A 19,082-nucleotide genomic window follows, 5' to 3' on the forward strand; every position below is an offset into this window, starting at 1 on the left:
AAAGTCAATTCAGGACGTGTATCATCGTATATTTTGGCTACAAAATCTGGTAAAACGCTAGAGCCCGACTTCTTAGATTATCGATGACGATAAAACGGCCAGGTTTTTTTTTTTTCAGGAAGCACACATGTTGAAGGAATTGGATCTATCAAGTAATGCCCTAGAAGGCCCTTTGTGCTCGAATACAGTACCGGCTTTGAGTCGTTTAGAAACCTTACAGCTATCTGACAATACCTTTGCCAGCATCCGACGGGGCGCGTTAGCTGGTGAGCTACTGATTTCATTTTGAAAATTTCATTGTGTACTAACGAAACCTATAGAGATTTTTTTTCAAATTTTACGAACGTTGGCTAGATAATTGTGGAGCTAGATAATTCAACACGAGTGGATGAAGGGGCTTAGTACCATTTTTAAAATATTTGAGTTCTTACATTGAATGAAGGTGTTATGTGCCTATAAATCATATTTGACCTTGAAATTCCGGGCTTAAAGGCTATTATTGCTTGTGATGAAGTTATGTAAATGCGAATTAACCCATAGACACAGCTCACTGAGTTTCTCGCTGGATCATGTTAGTGGATCGAGTTTCCGATTCGGTGGTAGATTCTGCGAAGCACTGTTCATGCTAGGGCCAGTGTTAGCATTACTCTGGTTTGAGCCCCGTGAGCTCACCTACTATTTAAGGTTACGCTGAAATAGCCTCTCAAGCCTTAGGCAGGACAAAAAAGTGCGGAACTTCTCCAATGCATAGAACACTGCACCGGGCTGCAATATCAAGCACCTAAATGGAATAAGAGAAATGATTATTCGCGGTATTCCCATTTTTCCGTCTGTCTGTGACGTAAGAAGTTCTACTAGAATTAATTTTCGTTCGCGTAGTTCCACGTACATAACACAATACAATAGATTTCTGGAGAATGGAAATTAATGTCTTCAGTTTCGAATCTATCCCGTATAGGTCTAGATTTTCTTGACATTCCCATTATACTGTTACGCGCTGAGGGTTCGGGATAAATAAATGTTCCACCAAAGTACAACTAAAAACTGTATTAACACTTAAAACACTCAACAAACACTTTAAAACTCTCAATTCGCTTGTTCCGCTTCGCTTCATCCAATCCGTTCGCTGTTTCGCTTCGATTAGCTCCGATTAATGACTGACTGCGTGCCATCTCTACAACGCTATTATAGCCAATAAATACCTCATCCCTAGATTTATCGAGAATATTCGACACATATCTAGTAGTAGTTCTCTTATCTGACAATAGATGGCGTTGTAACTCTCGACCGTTCTAGGTCGACTATTCGGCGATAGATGGCGTTACTCATACTATAACGGTATGTTGTTACAGGTCTGTCGAATTTAACAAGTCTGAATCTACATAACAATCAGATTGACGTCTTAGAAGATTACGCTTTCAAGCATTTGACTAATTTGACGGATCTGGATTTATCTCATAATGAGATAGTTGCAGTTTCAAGTGAGTAATATAGGTATCTATTAAAGGTGGTTATAAGAACACTGGCGATTCCGCACGGGTAGGTACCACCAGTAAGGTATGCAGTAATGCGTTTTGGTTTGACGGATGGGGCAGCCGTTGTACTGTAAAAACTGAGACCTTAGAAGTCATGTTTCAAGGTGAGTGGCGGCATTTACGTCGTAGATGCCTATGGGCTCAGGTAACCACTGAACACCAGGTGGTTCGTCCAACCATCTAAGCAATAAAGAAATATTTCGTATTTTTTCCTACTCCTATTAGGTTTTACTTATTAGTTTCGTGTACTGCCGCCTTATTTTGACACTCGGATATCGTTGGGAAGAGTGAAGTTTGATCGTAATTATGAGAGTGTTAGTTAAAGAGCGTATGTATGGGATTCGACAAAATGCAAATTGCGCTTGAAAAATGAAAGACTTGTAATATCAAAAATCAATCTTTCGCGAGCACCTATCTAATCAATCTATGCGTGATGGTGATGGTGATTGGATTGTGAAATATACACGTGTTGGTAGTTTTTTTTAAGCGCCTGAATTAAATAGAAGGCAATGTATTTTCGTAGATATAATAAAAATATTTTAAGCGGTATGATCTAGTATTTATTATGATCACTGTACTATTTCCTAAGTTTAGAATTCTTCACAATTCGGTCGTGGTCACGGACCAATCTCGAAAAGTGAACAAACATTTTAAATGTTGTAGATTGCTTTTTTTTTTAATTCAGCTTTGGTTTTGAGTTTACAATTTACGAGACATAGAAGATAATAATATAAAAATACTAAATGTCAAATCAGAAATTAGGATTAGTAAGAATAGTTCGTTAAATTAACTAAAATTCGCATGTCAAATAATGACAAAGCATACACGCTGATTTTAATTAATGTAATAACTAATTTTCACTATGCTTGGCGAATAAATGATTTCTTTCTTCTTCTTTCTTCTCTTTCTATGATAGAGATTAGTTTATATGTATAACGTGACCATACACACTCACAAGTTTCTTTAAAAATAATGTTCTTTACAATTCATTCAAAACGAAACACACATGTCGAACAGTTATAAGTACCGTTAAAAGATTGATGGTTCGAGTTAGTAACACAATATCTTCTGATTAGTATGCCAGATTTTTACTGGTGGTAGGACCTGTCCGTACGGGTAGGTACCACGGCCCCGCCTATTTCTGCCATGAAGCAGCAATGCGTTTCGATTTGAAGGATGGAGCAGCCGTTGTGACTATACTGAGACCTTAGAACTTATATCTCAAGGTGTGTGGCGCATTTACGTCGTAGATGTCTATGAGCTCCAGTAACCACTTAACACCAGGTGGGCTGTGAGATCGTCCACACATCTAAGCAAAAAAAAAAAGATTAAGACCGGCACAGAACTAAAGTTAAAAAAAAACAATGAGATATCAAATGACGTCAACAAGACTGAAACGTAGGGACTTTTTAAACAAAAATCAAACACATTACGACATATCTAGTTCATTTAGATCTCCGTCATTTTTTTTTTGTATTCCAGAATCTTTTAATTATTTACGAAAGAAATCAAGTTAGTGTTTTTTTTCTTTTTCCCGTGTCACGTTTCCACAGCGTCACTGTGAATCAGACGTCCAATAAGGAACGCAGGATTCTTGTTTTTCTTTTTTTTTAATTTCCGGATTAAAACAATTTCATTGTAGAAAGGAAATAAAACGTACAGCCCCACGAACCGTATACAGTTTTATACAGAATTACGCATTTCGGAATTATTTAATTCGGAATTTTTTTACAGTATTTGACCTATTTCATAATTTTTTTGTAAAGGCCTCCTCCATCCTTTTCCATGTCTTTGCCTGATTTTATCCAGTCGTTTCCTGCGACGTGTGTTATGTCATCAGCCCATCGTCTTAATTGTCGACCAACATTCCTTTTCCCCATTGGTCCTTTCAATCGTGTGGCTGCAATGATCCATCTTTTGTCTGTACCTTTACCCAAATAGCGGTCCAAATCTCATAAATAGTACTAATATTAAATAATTAATTAATTATAAGTATGTAACCTTTTAATTTTAAACTACATCTTACTAACAATCATTGTGTTATAAATCGAGAGTGAGAAATGGATTAAATGGCTTTATAATTTATTTATTTTTTAATTGATTTGTTTGCTAAGATGTTGGTCGATGTACCATTGAGTTGTTAGGTCACCCTTGGCTCGGGTAGTTGTTGGTAGTTCTCGCCTCTTCTGGATGAGCCCTTAATCGCCCACCTGTCCTTGTGAAACTGGAAAGGCCTTCGTGCCACCAGTAAAACCTCAATCATAAAAAAAAGGCTCGTATACCATTGGATGTTAAGTCGACCGTAAGTAAGACCGATGCGTGTTGATTTCAATGAGTTTGCTGAATACCACCGCCAACACTGAGACTTGACCTTAGTAGAAGTCTAATATTGTGTAAAGCTTTTCTTTTAGTCGTTTTAGTGTTGAGCTTATTTTCGAATATTTTGCATAAATTGCTAAAGGATTTGTGAATAAACGAACTTAATCAAAAGCTTTAACATTAAAAAAATATATAGAAAAATCGAAGCTAAATTCACAGAAAAATAACATAGAATGGTTATTTCTAAATATTGTTGTTATATTAAAAACGTTAAACATACTTAAGTGCGCTAATACACGTACAGGTCGATACTTAATATCTATATTCAAACTGTGCAAATAGTCGATATTCTGACGTTCGGTATTTTATACGTATTAATAGAGAATCGATCTATCGACGGTTCGCCATTAAAAGTTTAAAAATCAATATGAAGAACTGCTTCACTACATAATAATATATAAACAGGTTGGTGGTTTATTATTCATTTGGATTCTTAATACATTATAGTACAAGCAAGTTTTACAGTTCACCTTAAATTTGTGCCAATAAAAATTTATAAAGTACGTGTTATCTATACTGATATATAAATCTACAGTGGTTTTTACGGATGCTCCGTTATAACTACTGAACCATTGACCATCCGATTGACTTGAAACTTGGTATCCATGTAGAAAATACACGTACTTAATGGATAGGCTAATATTTATATGAGTGTTGGACTCCCTAATAATAATGATAATAAATAATAATGTTAATTTTAAATGCCCAGCGAAGCGGGCGAGTACGGGTAGTATTTAATATATGTAATACACGATAATATCATCTGGTACACGGAATCTCGCAACAACTGTTAACAATATTGTGGCAAAATGACAGATTGCTTTGGAACCAGTCGTGGACTAGACCGCTACAATAAGACACTGAGACTTGAACCACATGCTTCAAGACATGCCTCTGGGCTTTGGTAAATTCATCAGACCAAAACGTTGGGAAGATGAAATAAAGAGTATTTGGCCCACATTGGAGTCGAATGGCCAAAATTAGAGAACGGCTAGTCTATATCTATACTAATATTATAAAGAGGAAAGATTTGTTTGTTTGTTTGTTTCGAATAGGCTCCGAAACTACTGGACCGATTTGAAAAATTCTTTTTCCATTAGAAGCCGACATTGTCCCTGATGAACATAGGCTACTTTTTTTTAATTTATTTTTAATTTTTTGTTTGTTTCATGTGTGTTTTAATGTTTCTGAAGCGAAGCGAGGGCGGGTCGCTAGTTAAACTATAAGTTTACTTTGTTCTGCATGAATAGACTGTTGATAGGACTAAAACTATTTATTGTTCCACAGGTGCATCTCTAGCTCAACTATTCAACTTACGCCGTCTCGATTTATCCCACAATTTCCTCCGTTCGCTCTCCGCGGAGCCGCTGAAGTCACTGCAGAGCCTGACAGAGTTGTATCTTCATGATAACGATGTGTCTATGATAGATGACGGCGCTTTGGCTCAGCACAGGGGCCTCGGTCGCTTCACTATTGAAGGTAATGATTTCAGAATGACGTGCGATTTTCATGTGACATACTGCTGTGCGGGTTGAAGCGCTTGTTGGGATAGCATTACGTAGATTTTGGTTTATATTTGGGCTGCCGATCTATGAAACAGGTATGTTCACGCTTACTAAGTTTCAAGGTAATGTGGAAAATTGTCATCATTGTCCTGCCCTTCTCTCAATCACCTGGGGTCGGCGCCACATGTTTTCTCCTTCCATACTCCTCAATCATATACCATTTCTTTGCTCACTCCGCTCTTACACATATCGTCTTTCACGCATCCATTCTTTCCTTCTTAGGTCTACCTCTTCCTCTATATCCTTCCACATTCATAGTTAACACTCTCTTACCAACCTCATTTTCATTCCGTCTCATCACATGTCGATACCATCCCAAACGCGCACTTGTCAACTTCTCTGTCACAGGTGCCATTTTTAGACTTCCTCTAACATATTAATTTCGAATTCTATCCATTCTCGTTACTCCGCACATCCATCGCAACATTCGCATGTAATGTGGAAAATTATATCCGACAACAAAAAAAAACTCTTTAGATCTCTCTGAGTATTTTTAGACTTGGTATACCGCGTCAAGCCGGTCGTATCTTTACAGGATTTGCCTTTTATGAATTTTTTTTGCTTAGAAACGATCATGCCACCTGTTGTACATATTATATCTGCTTATTACTGAATATCATGGTTAATTATGTTTTGTCGTGGAGGTTGTCACGTCGTAACAAAGTTCTAAAAATATAAAATGAATACAAAAAAATCATTACACACAAACAAACAAAATAACTAGTTGTTACAATGAATGAAAACCGCGCGCTTTAACTTTTTTTATAATATGTTAATTACATTGCTATTTAATTACATTACTATTCATTGTAACAACTAGTTAATTTGTTTGTTTGTGTGTAATGATTTTTTGATGTGAAACTTCTTTAGAATCGTTGTGATTTCAAACTCGATGAAACGAAATGAAACGAAAAAATAAGTCCATAGAGACACAAACACATAACTGTATAAGATTCAGTCGGCGAGAGAATGAGATAGAACACATTATGCATGAAGTTAAAATATCAATTCACAGAGGGCGCTACCTCATACTATAAAAGATGATTTTCACTTCTACCGTGTGTGACTTGCACACACACACAAATATTTTTTTATTAATATTATATTTTTCGAACTTTGTTACGACGTAACAAGGTAAGTATACTGTTTATCTATTTCTCTTTTTTTTAATATTAGATAAATGTTCCCCGAAGTAATTAGTTCGTTTGAGACCCGAACTGAATTATCAATTAGGACTTTACGAACCGAATCTAATAACAATGAAGACAATGAGTACGAAGGGTAATCGACCTGTTCTATACACGTTCGGTTAGAAATGTAATTAGGTTCAGACAAGATTTCTAATACGGTTGAAATCACACAACGATAATTCTTGGAATGGATCTTTTGGACGAACGACATGAAATGTCAACGCACTATCAGCTGCCCCTACTAAGCCGCACCTTTGAATTTCAATATTATTTCTCTGGTAGATTAATCAAGAGTTTGAAGCCGTCGTGGCCTGAAGCATAAGACGCCCGGTATACTCTTATCAAGCGATGCGACTATGCCGATGTTCGAATCTCGCAGGCAGTTATCAAATTTTTTGACGAAATATTTACTTGATATTTTTTCACGAATGATTACCTGGATGAATTTTTAACGAAAATCATCTTCTTTTTCTTCACCTTATCCCACTAGGTGAGGTCGGCACAGCGAATTTTTCTATTCCGTTCTCCTCTATCAGCCGTCATATCAACACTCACTCCTCTCTCTCTCATATCGTCATTCACACACTCCATCTATGTCTTATTCGGTCGACCTCTTCCCCCTCTACCTTGCACTACCATTTCCATACACCTCTAGTAACACGCATCTTCACACGCATCACACGTCATTGTTTAACAAAAATAACAACAAAAATGTCATTTTCGTAGCTACTATTACAATTGAGATAACAGACCTCAGATATTGCTCGTAAGGTGGGTGGCGGAAATCACTTTGTAGTTTTTATAGGCTCCGGTAACCACTTACCACATTTGGGCCGTGAACTAGTTGGTCAGCTGTGCAATAAATAAAAAATTTTATCGATCCACACGGGAACACAATTGCTTCATCACTAGATAATTCAACCTTTATACAAACAAAACATCAAACCGATGTCCTTTGAGTCCTCAAAAGAAGGATTTTGGAGGTATCTTATTGAGTAATAATTTTCTAATTATTTCTTTTTTTACACTAGATATGGGTAAAACACAAAACCATTCGCCGTTAAACGCCAAAACTCAACAGGGTATCGGTTTACGAAAAAAAAAAAATACAAAAAATCCAATGCTTTAGATCTTTTACGTTTTTTGTTGTCTTTTCCGCAAATCCGTGATGAACCAAAGGATATTTGTCGAGGCTCGACGTTTTCAGTGAGGTGACGCCCTAGCCCTATTGTGGCGCCCTGAGCAACGCCGACTTATTGTTGCATGACTTTTAACTATCCTTCCCTTTGTTACTGATATTTTATGGGATTTTTTTTTTGGTTAGAAACATCCATAGCATTGGCTTCTGACACCTATTATTATCATTCACGTTTCGATCCATTGTGTATATTTGTGGGCTCGATAGCTCACGATTTCCATAAACGAAATCTGATTTATGTTACGCGGTAATAAAATTTGACCTCGTCTGATTTTTACGTGTTATTAATATATCGTTTATAATGTATATCGTATATTATCATAAAAAGCTTTTCGTGTTAAAAAAAAAACGATTATTATTTTTTGCCTTTCTACCACCTTTTTGCGTTATTTGATAAATTATGTCGAGGGTAATCATTGATAATCAAACTTGGCTATTTTTTATTTAAATTACTTAGAGCATATTGGTGATATATTAAGCAATATATTCGGTGGGCTTCGGATTGTACAGTTAGATATATAACTAGCACAACATCTCATAAAGCGAAATAGCAAATGGAAAAGCAAAGACGAAATCCACTACGTCACACTTTTCGAGTTCTGTCACTTTCTGGTATATGAATGATTGGTAGTGGAAAAATTGAATCTTTATCGACTGTTTTATACAAATGGTAATCACAAATCGCAAATCATTTACAATACTGGTCGTTGCATCTTAAAAAAATAATTTGTTTACGAAGATTAAGGTCGAATACCGAGTGTATCCTATGACTTTTAACTGCTTCTTGTATGTGGAATACAGATGTACAGGCATGGAAACTTTTATCTTATGGCTTATCGCTTCACGCAATGTGGTTTAGAGACCCGCTTTACAATACTATTGAGATTTCAACTACCTTAGTCGTAATTTTGTATGCAAGCTTTTTATGCAAAGTTGTTGTTTTTTGTTGTTGTATGTTGTCCCCTACCTTATCTTTGGTAGTCTACGGGGCTATTCCAAATACGCGTTGAAAATTTCCAGCACTAGCCCTTGCAAGAGCAGTGTATCGACCAACGAGCAAATTGGTTGTACTATTTAAGTTATTAAAACCAAATTACTCGTCGGTCGATTCCAATAAATATATATAATGTATTATTTTATTTATATTAAAATACAGTTTAGCCTCGTGAAATTATAGCACAAATTGAGTTGCTCTATAAATATTAACAACATTTAAAGCTATTGCTTCACCACTTTTTTTTATATTTCAATGTTCCAAAAATGCTTTTATATTTCTAATGTTCCTTCTTCTAAGGTTTTAATATTCAAAATTCCTTATATGTCATCTTCATAACATATTAACCTCTTTTAAGATAAATCGTACAGAGGTTACATATATACTCCTCCACGGTGTTTCCCGAGCGCTATGACATGGCTTGTAGAGAGTATTAAGCAGTAGGCAGCGGCTTGGCTCTGCCCCTAGCATTGCTGAAGTCCATGGGCGACGGTAACCACTCACCATCAGGTGAGCTGTATGCTCGTCTGCCTACAAGGGCAATAAAAAATATATATATGTATAAATACATATAAATGAAAGAAAGAAAAATACATTTTCAGATAATCCATTGAACTGTGACTGTTTAATGGCTAGCTTCGCTAGGTGGCTTCGCGAGGCGCATTTATCTCAAGCGGATAAATCGGCAGCTGTTTGCACGACGCCCCCTCATTTAGAAGGGGGCCTTATATCCAGATTATCGAAAAACAAATTATGCGATGACAACGACCACGTTGAAGCGAAGCTAAAAGAAAATTATGACTTTAATAAAGAAAATACGATATCTTTTAATGAAAAAGATGGAGAAGGAAGCAGTTTAGACGATGATTCATATTTGGATAAAATAGATGGATTAGATGATGACGTGTACGACGAAGAATTAGAGGTTCCTTCGGAAGAAGATTTGCCGATCTCCAAATCTAAGGTAAGTTTCATGAGTGTTATTGTGTTTATTTTGTTACCGGCATCTGTGTTTGGTGGTAAGGCTATGATGCTCAACGGCCAATGAACTCAAATCAGTAATGTGATTCGGTTTGACGGGTGGGGCAGCCGTTGTAACTATACTGAGACCTTAGAACTTATATCTCAAGGTGGATGGCGCATTAACGTTGTAGATGTCTATGGGCTCCATATCCACTTAACACCAGATAGGCTGTGAGCTCGTCCCATCTAAGAAATAATAAAAAAAACATTGCTTTGTGAAGGTGTCCATTTTGGTTTTTAACTCTATATTTATTTGCATATATATTGTCCTTAAAACCGAAATGTAGATTGCTTTGCAGCAAAATTATGAAGATGGTGATACCTATATGACCGCGCTTGCAATACGCTGTACCATCGTTATGCTTCAGATTTTCAAAAAAGTCACAATAAAATTGGACGTATTAAGTTAGTAAGTGGTTATTACCGTTCATAGACATATGCAGTATAGTTTAATATGTATTTACTGGTGGTTGAGCAACTTGTGAGCCCGCACGGGAAATGATCACCACCCTATCTATTTCTGCTGTGAATCAGCAGTGTTTCGATTAGAAGGGGCAGCTGTTGTATTATAAAACTGAGAAATTAAAATAACTGTGTCACGGTGACTGGCATTGACGTTGACGTCTAAGGGATGCTGTTACCCCTTAATGGTAGTACCTCATGTGAGTCAGCGCGGGTAGGCACCACCACCTCGCCTATTTCTGTCGTGAAGCAGTAATGCGTTTCGGTTTGAAGGATGGGGCAGCCGTTGTAACTATACTGAGACCTTAGAACTTATATCTCAAGGTGGGTGGCGCATTTACGTCGTAGTTGTCTATGGGCTCCAGTAACCATTTAACACCAGGTGGGCTGTGAGATCGTCCACACAACTAAGCAATAAAAAAAAATTACCACGAAAGCCGTGAGCTCGTTCACACATCTAAGCAATTCAAAATAAAAGAATTCCTATATAATCGTGTATAGCTAAAGTATTATTGATGTTATCATAATATTAACTGGTGTAGATCAGGATACACGCAAACTTTAAACTCTTCATTTATCACCTGTCTTTAAGGTCCGTCTTCTGGATGCCTGGTATGAAGATGAAGAGGTCCATCTGTCGTGGGTGGTAGACCCACCTTCGACGAGACATTACCGGTGCACGGGAGTGACCGTGTCCAGGGGTGGTGGAATAGCGAAACACGTGGCTTGTCACCGGGCTTCACCAGCCAATATTCTGTTAAGGGGACTAAAGATAGACCCTCTCGATCAGTATACGTAAGTAGCATGAGGACTATTTTAAAGTAATAAAATACTTTTTATCAAGTTCAGAGACTTGTTTCTTCAGGTAATGCAACCTAACCCATACATCAGCCCGCTGTGTTTCTCGCCGTATCTTCTTAGCGGGTCCAGATTCCAATCTGGTAGAAGATACATTCGCGAAACAGCTGCTCTTGAGTTGTTAGGTCTCCTTTGTAGGCGCTCAGGCAGCTGTTAGCAAATCTCATCTCTCCTGGCAGAGCTTTTGCTTTCCCATCTGTCCTGGTGAAACTGGAAAGGCATTCGGGCAACCATTAATTTATCTGTTCTAAAAAACCTGCTCGTTGGCTGATTTTCAATCAATTTCCATCATTTTTAATGTAGTTCTATTGTCTAATGACTTTAAACAATTTGTGTAATTATATAATAATATTGATGCGAGGTTATCTATAAAAAACCTACGAAGATTCGTTATAATAGTTCAGTCTGGAAATTCCAACTTTATTATCTGACGCTACTTTATACAAAATGCCAATTCGTTTTATTTTAGCGATATCACTATCTGTTTTAAGTAAAATACTTGCTTTTATAAGGGCATTTGGGTTGGAGGTATGTACATTGCAGTATTGATCGCCATTGCCTGTTTTAAGTCTTCAAAGTTCAGTCCCTGACGGAGTTAGGACGTTTGGACAAGAAGACAGCATTCTGTGTGAAAAGAAAAATATTTTTTTTTTTTTAAATATGACTGTAGTTTTTACAATATTCAAATGTTGACGTACTGTTAAAAATGAGACTGTACAAATTATGTCTTAAGGTGGGTGGCGGCATTTACGTTGCAGATGTCTATGGGCTCCGGTAACCACTTAATATCAGGTGGGCCGCGAGCTCGTCCACCCATCTAAGCAATAAAAAAACAGAATAGACAACTTGGTCGACTGTGACCATGAAAACTGTAAAATATTTGAAAAGTCGGAAACAATAAAGGCGATGATTCTCCGAAATGCGAGCCGATGTCAACAGTAGGTCGAGATCGAGGTCATACCGTTGGTCGTACTTGTGAATAATAAGTACATAATAATAATTAGGTGAAGACAACTTTTACGGTTTAATCTTGTTTTTTTTTACTGTGTCATTATATTCTTTTCGACGTTTTGAATACTACACAGTTTTCATGGTCACGGACGACCATGCCTTAGACTAAATTGTGTCTATGATTCACGAAAATCGAACACAATATACTTCATCATCATCATTTACAAGAGGGTTTGTATTTATTTTTGACTAGCTGAGTCTCGCGATGTTATCCGCGGTTAATGTCGTACCGCGGGTGACGCCGTCGGCGAAGCTAGTCTAAAAAAAGTAGCCTAATTTACTTCTTATATCATCAGCTATCTATCAGTCAAAGTCCCGTCAAAATCAGTCCAGCCGTTCCAGAGATTAGCTGGAACAAACAGACAGACAGATAAACCGTGTGTACCGTACCGATGTACCGATGTACCGTATACATATTCATATGCATGTAGTAAAAAGCGGTTATTTCAATATTACAAACAGACACTCCAATTTTATTTATGTGTATAGATTAAGTAGAAGAGAATCCACGTGTGAGTTATTAATAGTATTATCAACATTGTTATTATATATACCATTTAAACTGTTTTTTTTTCTGATACGCTTCTCTGGGCACAACAATAGCAATAAACAAAGTAAAGATAACAGATTCCCGGTAACAATATTTTGAATTAAATTATTAAATTATTAATTATTAAATAACAAGCTGATTTCTTGAAGTTTATAATAAGTTAACTGTGTTTTTTTTTCTGACAGCTTCTGTCTGGCGTTAGAAGAAATGGACGACATGGATGTTCCTCTGTCTCTGGTGTTAGGCTGTGGTCCGCCTCAGGTTGTGAGGAAACGCGCACCGTTTGCTACGGCTGTGCCAGTCGTTGTTACCGCTTCACCGGGAATCGAAAGTTACAGGTGAGTGACCCGGGTGAAGAGCTTAGAGCTGAACTGTTTATTTAATTTATCACCTTTGTGTCTTCAAAATAAACTAACATATTTTTCGCGGTAATGCTACCTATTGTTTCTTCCAAAAGACGAAATTGATAGTTCCAAAGTATATTGGTTTGCGTTCAGCCTCTAACAAGGAAAAAGGGTCTCTCTGAAAATTATGGAAAATGTATTTGGATCAATTCATGTTTTTTAAACTTCTTCTTCATAATGAGCCTAAACATTTGATAATTCCTCAGGGTCTCCGAAGTACGATCCAACGTGACCAGTGACGGTGTACTGACAGTACTCATCTCGATAATGGGTTTACCACAGCGCTTACAGAATCTCAGATCGCAGCATACCGACATGAAATACCCGTTTAACTGTTTTGTGGTTTTAGCAGTTCTCTCTGAGGGTTCTTTGGTGGCCCAAAAGGACACCCGTTGTCAGTCCAACCTGGAGGTCACCATGGAAGGCCTAATAAGAGGACCTTATGAAGTGTGTGCCACCTTATCCAAATTCAAGAGAGAAGATGCTCATCCAATCTGCGTGGTGCCTCAACTGTTAGAGCCATTCGGTTCTCAAATCAAGGCGAGCTTTAGGGGCCTTAATACAGCATTGATAGGGATCGCTTTATGCCTGATGATCGTGGTTGTGGCTTTAATATGCTTCGTGAGGAAAATGCTGAAGAAACATACCGATTTTGAAGGTCACAGATGCTTTAGGCCTGATCCGGTGCAAGAACCGGACAGTCCTAGAGCGAATTACGTGATGCTGACAGCTACTTCTAAATTATGAGCTTATTGTACTAGTCTTTTTTGTTAGTCTTTGGTTTATTTAACGAGGGTGGCAGGAATATTTTTATTAGAAAAATTTGCTGACTTTGTGCGAGAAGTTGTAACAATGTTAATTATTATAAGAAACTGTTCATTACTCTTAATTGTAATCACGAAAGTTTTACGTTATCGAAAAGGGGAATTTGTTTGAGAATTTAACACCGAACCTTTCGTGAGATAAAATTTTGTAAATATAATTTATCTAGTACTAGCGGACCCGGCGAACTTTGTTCCGCCACACTGTTTGTTTTAAACACGTCAACTTCAAAATTCTACTATAATTAACCATAGAGTATATTACGTTTAGCTGTCAGTTGCGTTTTGTTATTCCATATCAGTTGCGTTTTGTTACACCACGTTTTATGACACGTCCCACGGGAATGTGATAAATATCCTATGTCCTTCTCCTGGTTCTAAGCTACCTCCTCACCAATTTTCAGCCAAATCAGCCATTCTTGAGTTATAAATAGTGTAACTAACACGACTTTCTTTTATATATATAAAGATACAGGAATCAATGTTTGTTTTTTTATATTTTGTACGCTTGTATATTGTTCGTACGATTGCGATTAAATATTGTTAATTTATTGCTTGAACACGCACGAAGCTTATTAACATAGTGCCATTATCCTACAACTTATGTTGCAGGGTTTTTCATGTACTCAGCAAGGCCACAACGGAGTGTGACCGGTTTTCATTAGTAAAGAACAAAATAGTCTTGTTCAATTTAGATTTAGAAGTCCTTACTACGGGTTAGTTCAATATTGATTATGACATGCATAATAGCGAAGCTTTACTTAATTGTACTTACTCCTTGTAATTAATTTGTATGAGAAATTTAATCAGATGAAATTTAATTAACTAGTGGTCCCGCAGTAGTCGAAATTCGACTATAATTAATTGGAATTGTAAGTTTGTACACTATTATGATTGTATTTTATACTTCTATAAACACAAATTTCGCCAAGGCTACTCTATAAAAAAAATTTATAAAGACAAAAATAATATTTAATTTTAATCTATTCTCAATTTGACCACAGACGTAAAGAACAAAAGTTTGACATTAAATAAATAGTGTGCATGCGTGTGTGCGTCAAATACATGGTATATAGTGTGTGTAATGTTTTCTTTATTGATTTAATGTATCTTTTATGCATTATTTAAAAAAAAATATTAGCATTGTGCACTCTTTCTTTACACTCTCTATAAGTGTGGAAAATTGCATACTCCTCCGTCCGCGCAATTTTCGTAAAAAGGGATACAAAGTTTTTGCTTCACGTATTAATATATAGATTTGTATAGGTATCAAATGTTTTCTCAACATTGTCAGCTTTGGTAAACTGTTGGCGTAAGTTGCATCTATAGAAAATACAAATAGTCTACCAATACTAGCTTACTGTATTACTAATTTAATGTAAATAGAAGTGATATTCGCGGAGCAAAAGAATATCTTTGAGTTACGTCGGAACTGATGTTCTATTTTAAGACATTATTATACTGACTGACCTCATAATTGGCGTGTTTGTATATAAAATTAGTAAGTTAATATGTAAATAGTTTATATTTAATTAAATTAATAATATTGTACATTAATTTAGTGGCTTTTGGCTTGTTATTAATAAACAGAGTTTTATTTGTTATCTTTGTAAAATAATAATTGTTTTTTATGACTTCGAGTTGGCTTTTGTTGTGACTGTTTCAAGATTAATGTCGTATCGTTTTATTTATAGCGTCTATGTTAGTGACAGAAATCGATATAATTACTTCAGTGCGTTGCGTAGGACACCGGTGACCTACACGGGAGTCAAAGGGCTAAACTCCACTTTGCCCGGTCTTAAATTGCTGTACATTAAAAAAAACCATCGCTGCCACATCTCAGCTTCTACAGACGTTGTGTTCTGTTTTAGTATCATATTTTAATAAATAAACATTATTATTATTACTAGTAGTCGCCTGGTTGTTGAAATTCGACTTCTATAATCACAAATTTCGCCAAGACTACACTATAGAAAAATAATAATAAAGACAAACAATATTTATTCTATTCTCAATTTGACCACAGACGTCAAGAACAAAAGTATGACAGTAAATAAATAGTATGCATGCGTGTGTGCGTCAAATACATGGTATGTGGTGTGTGTAATAATTTTTTTATTGATTTAATGTATTTTTTAGGCATCATTAAAGAAAAAATATTAACATTCCGCATTCCTTCTCTACATTCTCTATAAGTGTGGGAAATTTCATACTCCCACTGTCCGCGCAATTTTCATCAAAAGGGATACAAAGTTTTCCCTTCACGTATTAATACATAGATTAACTTAATGTAGCTTTTTCGGTAACTAAGCTTTATTCGCTTTGTAATAAGTTGCGTTCGAACCGTTATCGAATGAAATCGGTGTAAATTGTTTGTTAAAAATGTATGATTCGGCTAAAATTAGTTAGTTTCACATGTAAATAATTAATTTATGTTCTTTACTCGTTTATTATTAAAGTTATTAACAAATTAATGATTGTGTTTGTTCTTTTTTTTTTCAATCGCAAAAAATTCACTGGAGTGTATCGTGATCAGACCCCGGACATCAGGAGCTGGATATAGGCTTCCGCCTAGGCTTGCCATAATGGGTTGTCCTATGCTACCCACATCCATCGGATTCCTGTGACCTTCAGCAGGTCATTGCTTCACCTCGTGTGATGTGGTCACCAATCGAGAACTGTTTTTTTTTATTGCCCAGGTGTGTGGACGAGCTCACAACCCACCTGGTGTTAAGTGGTTACTGGAGCCCATAGACATCTACAACGTAAATGCGCCACCCACCTTGAGATATAAGTTCTAAGGTCTCAGGTACAGTTACAACGTCTGCCCTGCCCTTCAAACCGAAACGCATTACTGATTCACGGCAGAAATAGGCGAGGTGGTGGTACCTACCCGTGCGGACTCACAAGAGTACCACTACCAGTAAAATTTAACTGTTTGGCCCCACCAGCCATCTGTTCAATAAGCTCTGTGCTTTTGCATATAGAGCCTAATTTCCTTTGTCGTATCACTCTCGAAAAAGCGGTCGTGATCGTCATTCAGTATCATTGCTGTGGGCAGATGTTATGCGCCTCACGAGCATATTATATACATATATACGAGAATATATACCACAATATGAATGTCTCCACCAACGAAGGCTCTCGTTAAGGTATTTGGCGGTAGAAATATGCAGAGTGATACTTGTGGTAAGCCTTGATATTAGTAAAGACGCAAGTTCCCAAACAAACGCGTATAGGGTTCACAATATGTAAATATGTAGAGTTATACTATTTGAACTGGGATATTAATACGTCGAGCCCTAATTTAGAACCATCTCTTGTGACATGGGTGTCATTGTTTTGGGCTAATGGGCGTACGATCTCCGTTCCACCTGGTATTAAAGTAGACATCACACCGTGAATGGAGGTCGAAATGTCAATTTTATTTATTATTAATTTTTTTATTGCTTAGATGGGTGGATGAGCTCACAGCCCACCTGGTGTTAAGTGATTACTGGAGACCATAGACATCTACAACGTAAATGCGCCATCCGTCTTGAGATATAAGTTCTAAGGTCTCAAGTATATTTACAACGGCTGCCCCACCCTTCAAACCGAAACGCATTACTGCTTCACGGCAGAGATAGGTAGGGTAGTGGTACCTACCCGTGCGGACTCATAAGAGGTCCTACCACCAGTAATTACGCAAATTATAATTTTGCGGGTTTGATTTTTATTACACGATGTTATTCCTTCACCGTGGAAGTCAGTCGTGAACTGAGACTATACTGAGAACTATACTGAGACCTTAGAACTTATATCTCAAGGTGGATGGCGCATTTACGTTGTAGATGTCTATGGGCTCCAGTAACCACTTAACATCAGGTGGGCTGTGAGCACGTCCACCCATCTAAGCAATAAAAAAAAAAAGACCACGAATTGAACATAGAACTCGTGGGCAATAGACAGGTTCGCTAAGTATTAAAGCGATCATCATTGATTGTTAGGTGCTTTTAGGTACCACAAGCACCGGTCATCGTCCTCGTCGTAACCCACAGACGCAGCCCACTGAGTTTCTCGCCGGATCTTCTCAGTGGGTCGCGTTTTCGATCCGGTGGTAGACTCTGCGAAGCACTGCTCTTGCTAAGGCCAGTGTCAGCAACACTCCGGTTTAAGCCCCGTGAGTTCACCTTCATGTTAGGGCGAAGCTGAAATAGCCTCTCTAGGCTATCAGCATAGGTAGGAAAAAAAAAGATTGTGAAGTGGAATCCGTTGACAAAAATATCTTTTACGTGCATCATTTCAGAAATTTTAACTTTGGACAAGAACTGTTAACAACCACAGGCCGAATACATTAAATACTATGTACTAAGATATCGTTCTTCTTCTTCTTCTTCTTCTTTGTCGTTTCCTCATTACTGAGGGTCGTGACCACCTTGGTCCAGTTTTTGCACCAGCTTCCTCCAATGCTGCCTGCATTCGGCCTGCTTAATGGCGCCCGGGACGCCGGTGTTTGTGGCCTCCTTGATAATATCCGTCCACCTGGTTGGCAAATTAAAAAAAGGGTGCGTGTACTATGTACGCGCGTAAGAAGTTATACTTTATTTTTATTAAATTAAATTCTTCTTTATTTTATTTAAATTTTAATCAATTTGAAAAAAATCGATTAAACAGCATCCTCAAACACGCATATTGGACATCCCTTTTCTTGACATCGTATAAATTCGGTAATTCTCGGTACGGTTCGGAAAGTTCACCTGCGGCTATATTCAGACTCGCCAAGTTACGTCGGTCGTATTGTAATGAGCGATTTAGTAGGCAACTTCATTCTTTTAATTTTGTGTCACGGTGCGCGCGCATCGTAAAATTTCACTCTCATCAATTTTTTATTACGCGCTTAAAGAAGTATAACTTCAAAAAATCAAAGAAATGTTTCAAGTAGAAACCGAATAAGTCGTTTGTTCCAATACGATTCCAACGACGAATTCCAATTACTGGTGGTAGGACCTCTTCTAAGTGCGCGCGGGTAGGCACCACCACCCGGCCTATTTCTGCCGTGTAGCAATAATGCGTTTCGGTTTGAAGGGCGGGGCAGCCGTTGTAACTATAC

At 37.2% G+C, this 19,082-nt stretch overlaps 1 protein-coding gene and 1 long non-coding RNA gene across 3 annotated transcripts in view; one reads left to right on the top strand and one right to left on the bottom strand.

Moving 5' to 3' along the window:
* LOC101737175 (leucine-rich repeat-containing protein 15) overlaps positions 1-16,464 on the top strand; it is an 80,275-nt gene extending 63,811 nt beyond the window's left edge. Inside the window, exons 6-12 of the mRNA XM_012696686.4 lie at positions 119-266; positions 1,353-1,481; positions 5,202-5,393; positions 9,464-9,825; positions 10,939-11,141; positions 12,951-13,103; positions 13,376-16,464. Of these exons, the coding sequence (XP_012552140.1) occupies positions 119-266; positions 1,353-1,481; positions 5,202-5,393; positions 9,464-9,825; positions 10,939-11,141; positions 12,951-13,103; positions 13,376-13,916 (1,728 nt within the window). The 3' untranslated portion in view covers positions 13,917-16,464. The remainder of the gene's footprint in view (positions 1-118; positions 267-1,352; positions 1,482-5,201; positions 5,394-9,463; positions 9,826-10,938; positions 11,142-12,950; positions 13,104-13,375) is intronic.
* Positions 11,711-13,959, bottom strand: LOC110386481 (uncharacterized). Of its 2 annotated transcripts, XR_005246416.2 has the most exons (3): positions 13,817-13,959; positions 13,182-13,287; positions 11,711-11,828 (listed from the first exon to the last, which is right to left on the bottom strand). It is a non-coding gene; the product is annotated as an uncharacterized LOC110386481 (long non-coding RNA). The 2 variants fall into 2 exon arrangements; XR_002431658.3 differs by lacking the exon at positions 11,711-11,828 and having other exon boundaries at positions 12,657-13,287.
* Positions 16,465-19,082: the final 2,618 nt, after the last annotated feature.

Source organism: Bombyx mori, chromosome 28, assembly GCF_030269925.1.
Source record: "Bombyx mori chromosome 28, ASM3026992v2".
In the NCBI taxonomy this organism is placed as follows: domain Eukaryota; kingdom Metazoa; phylum Arthropoda; class Insecta; order Lepidoptera; family Bombycidae; genus Bombyx; species Bombyx mori.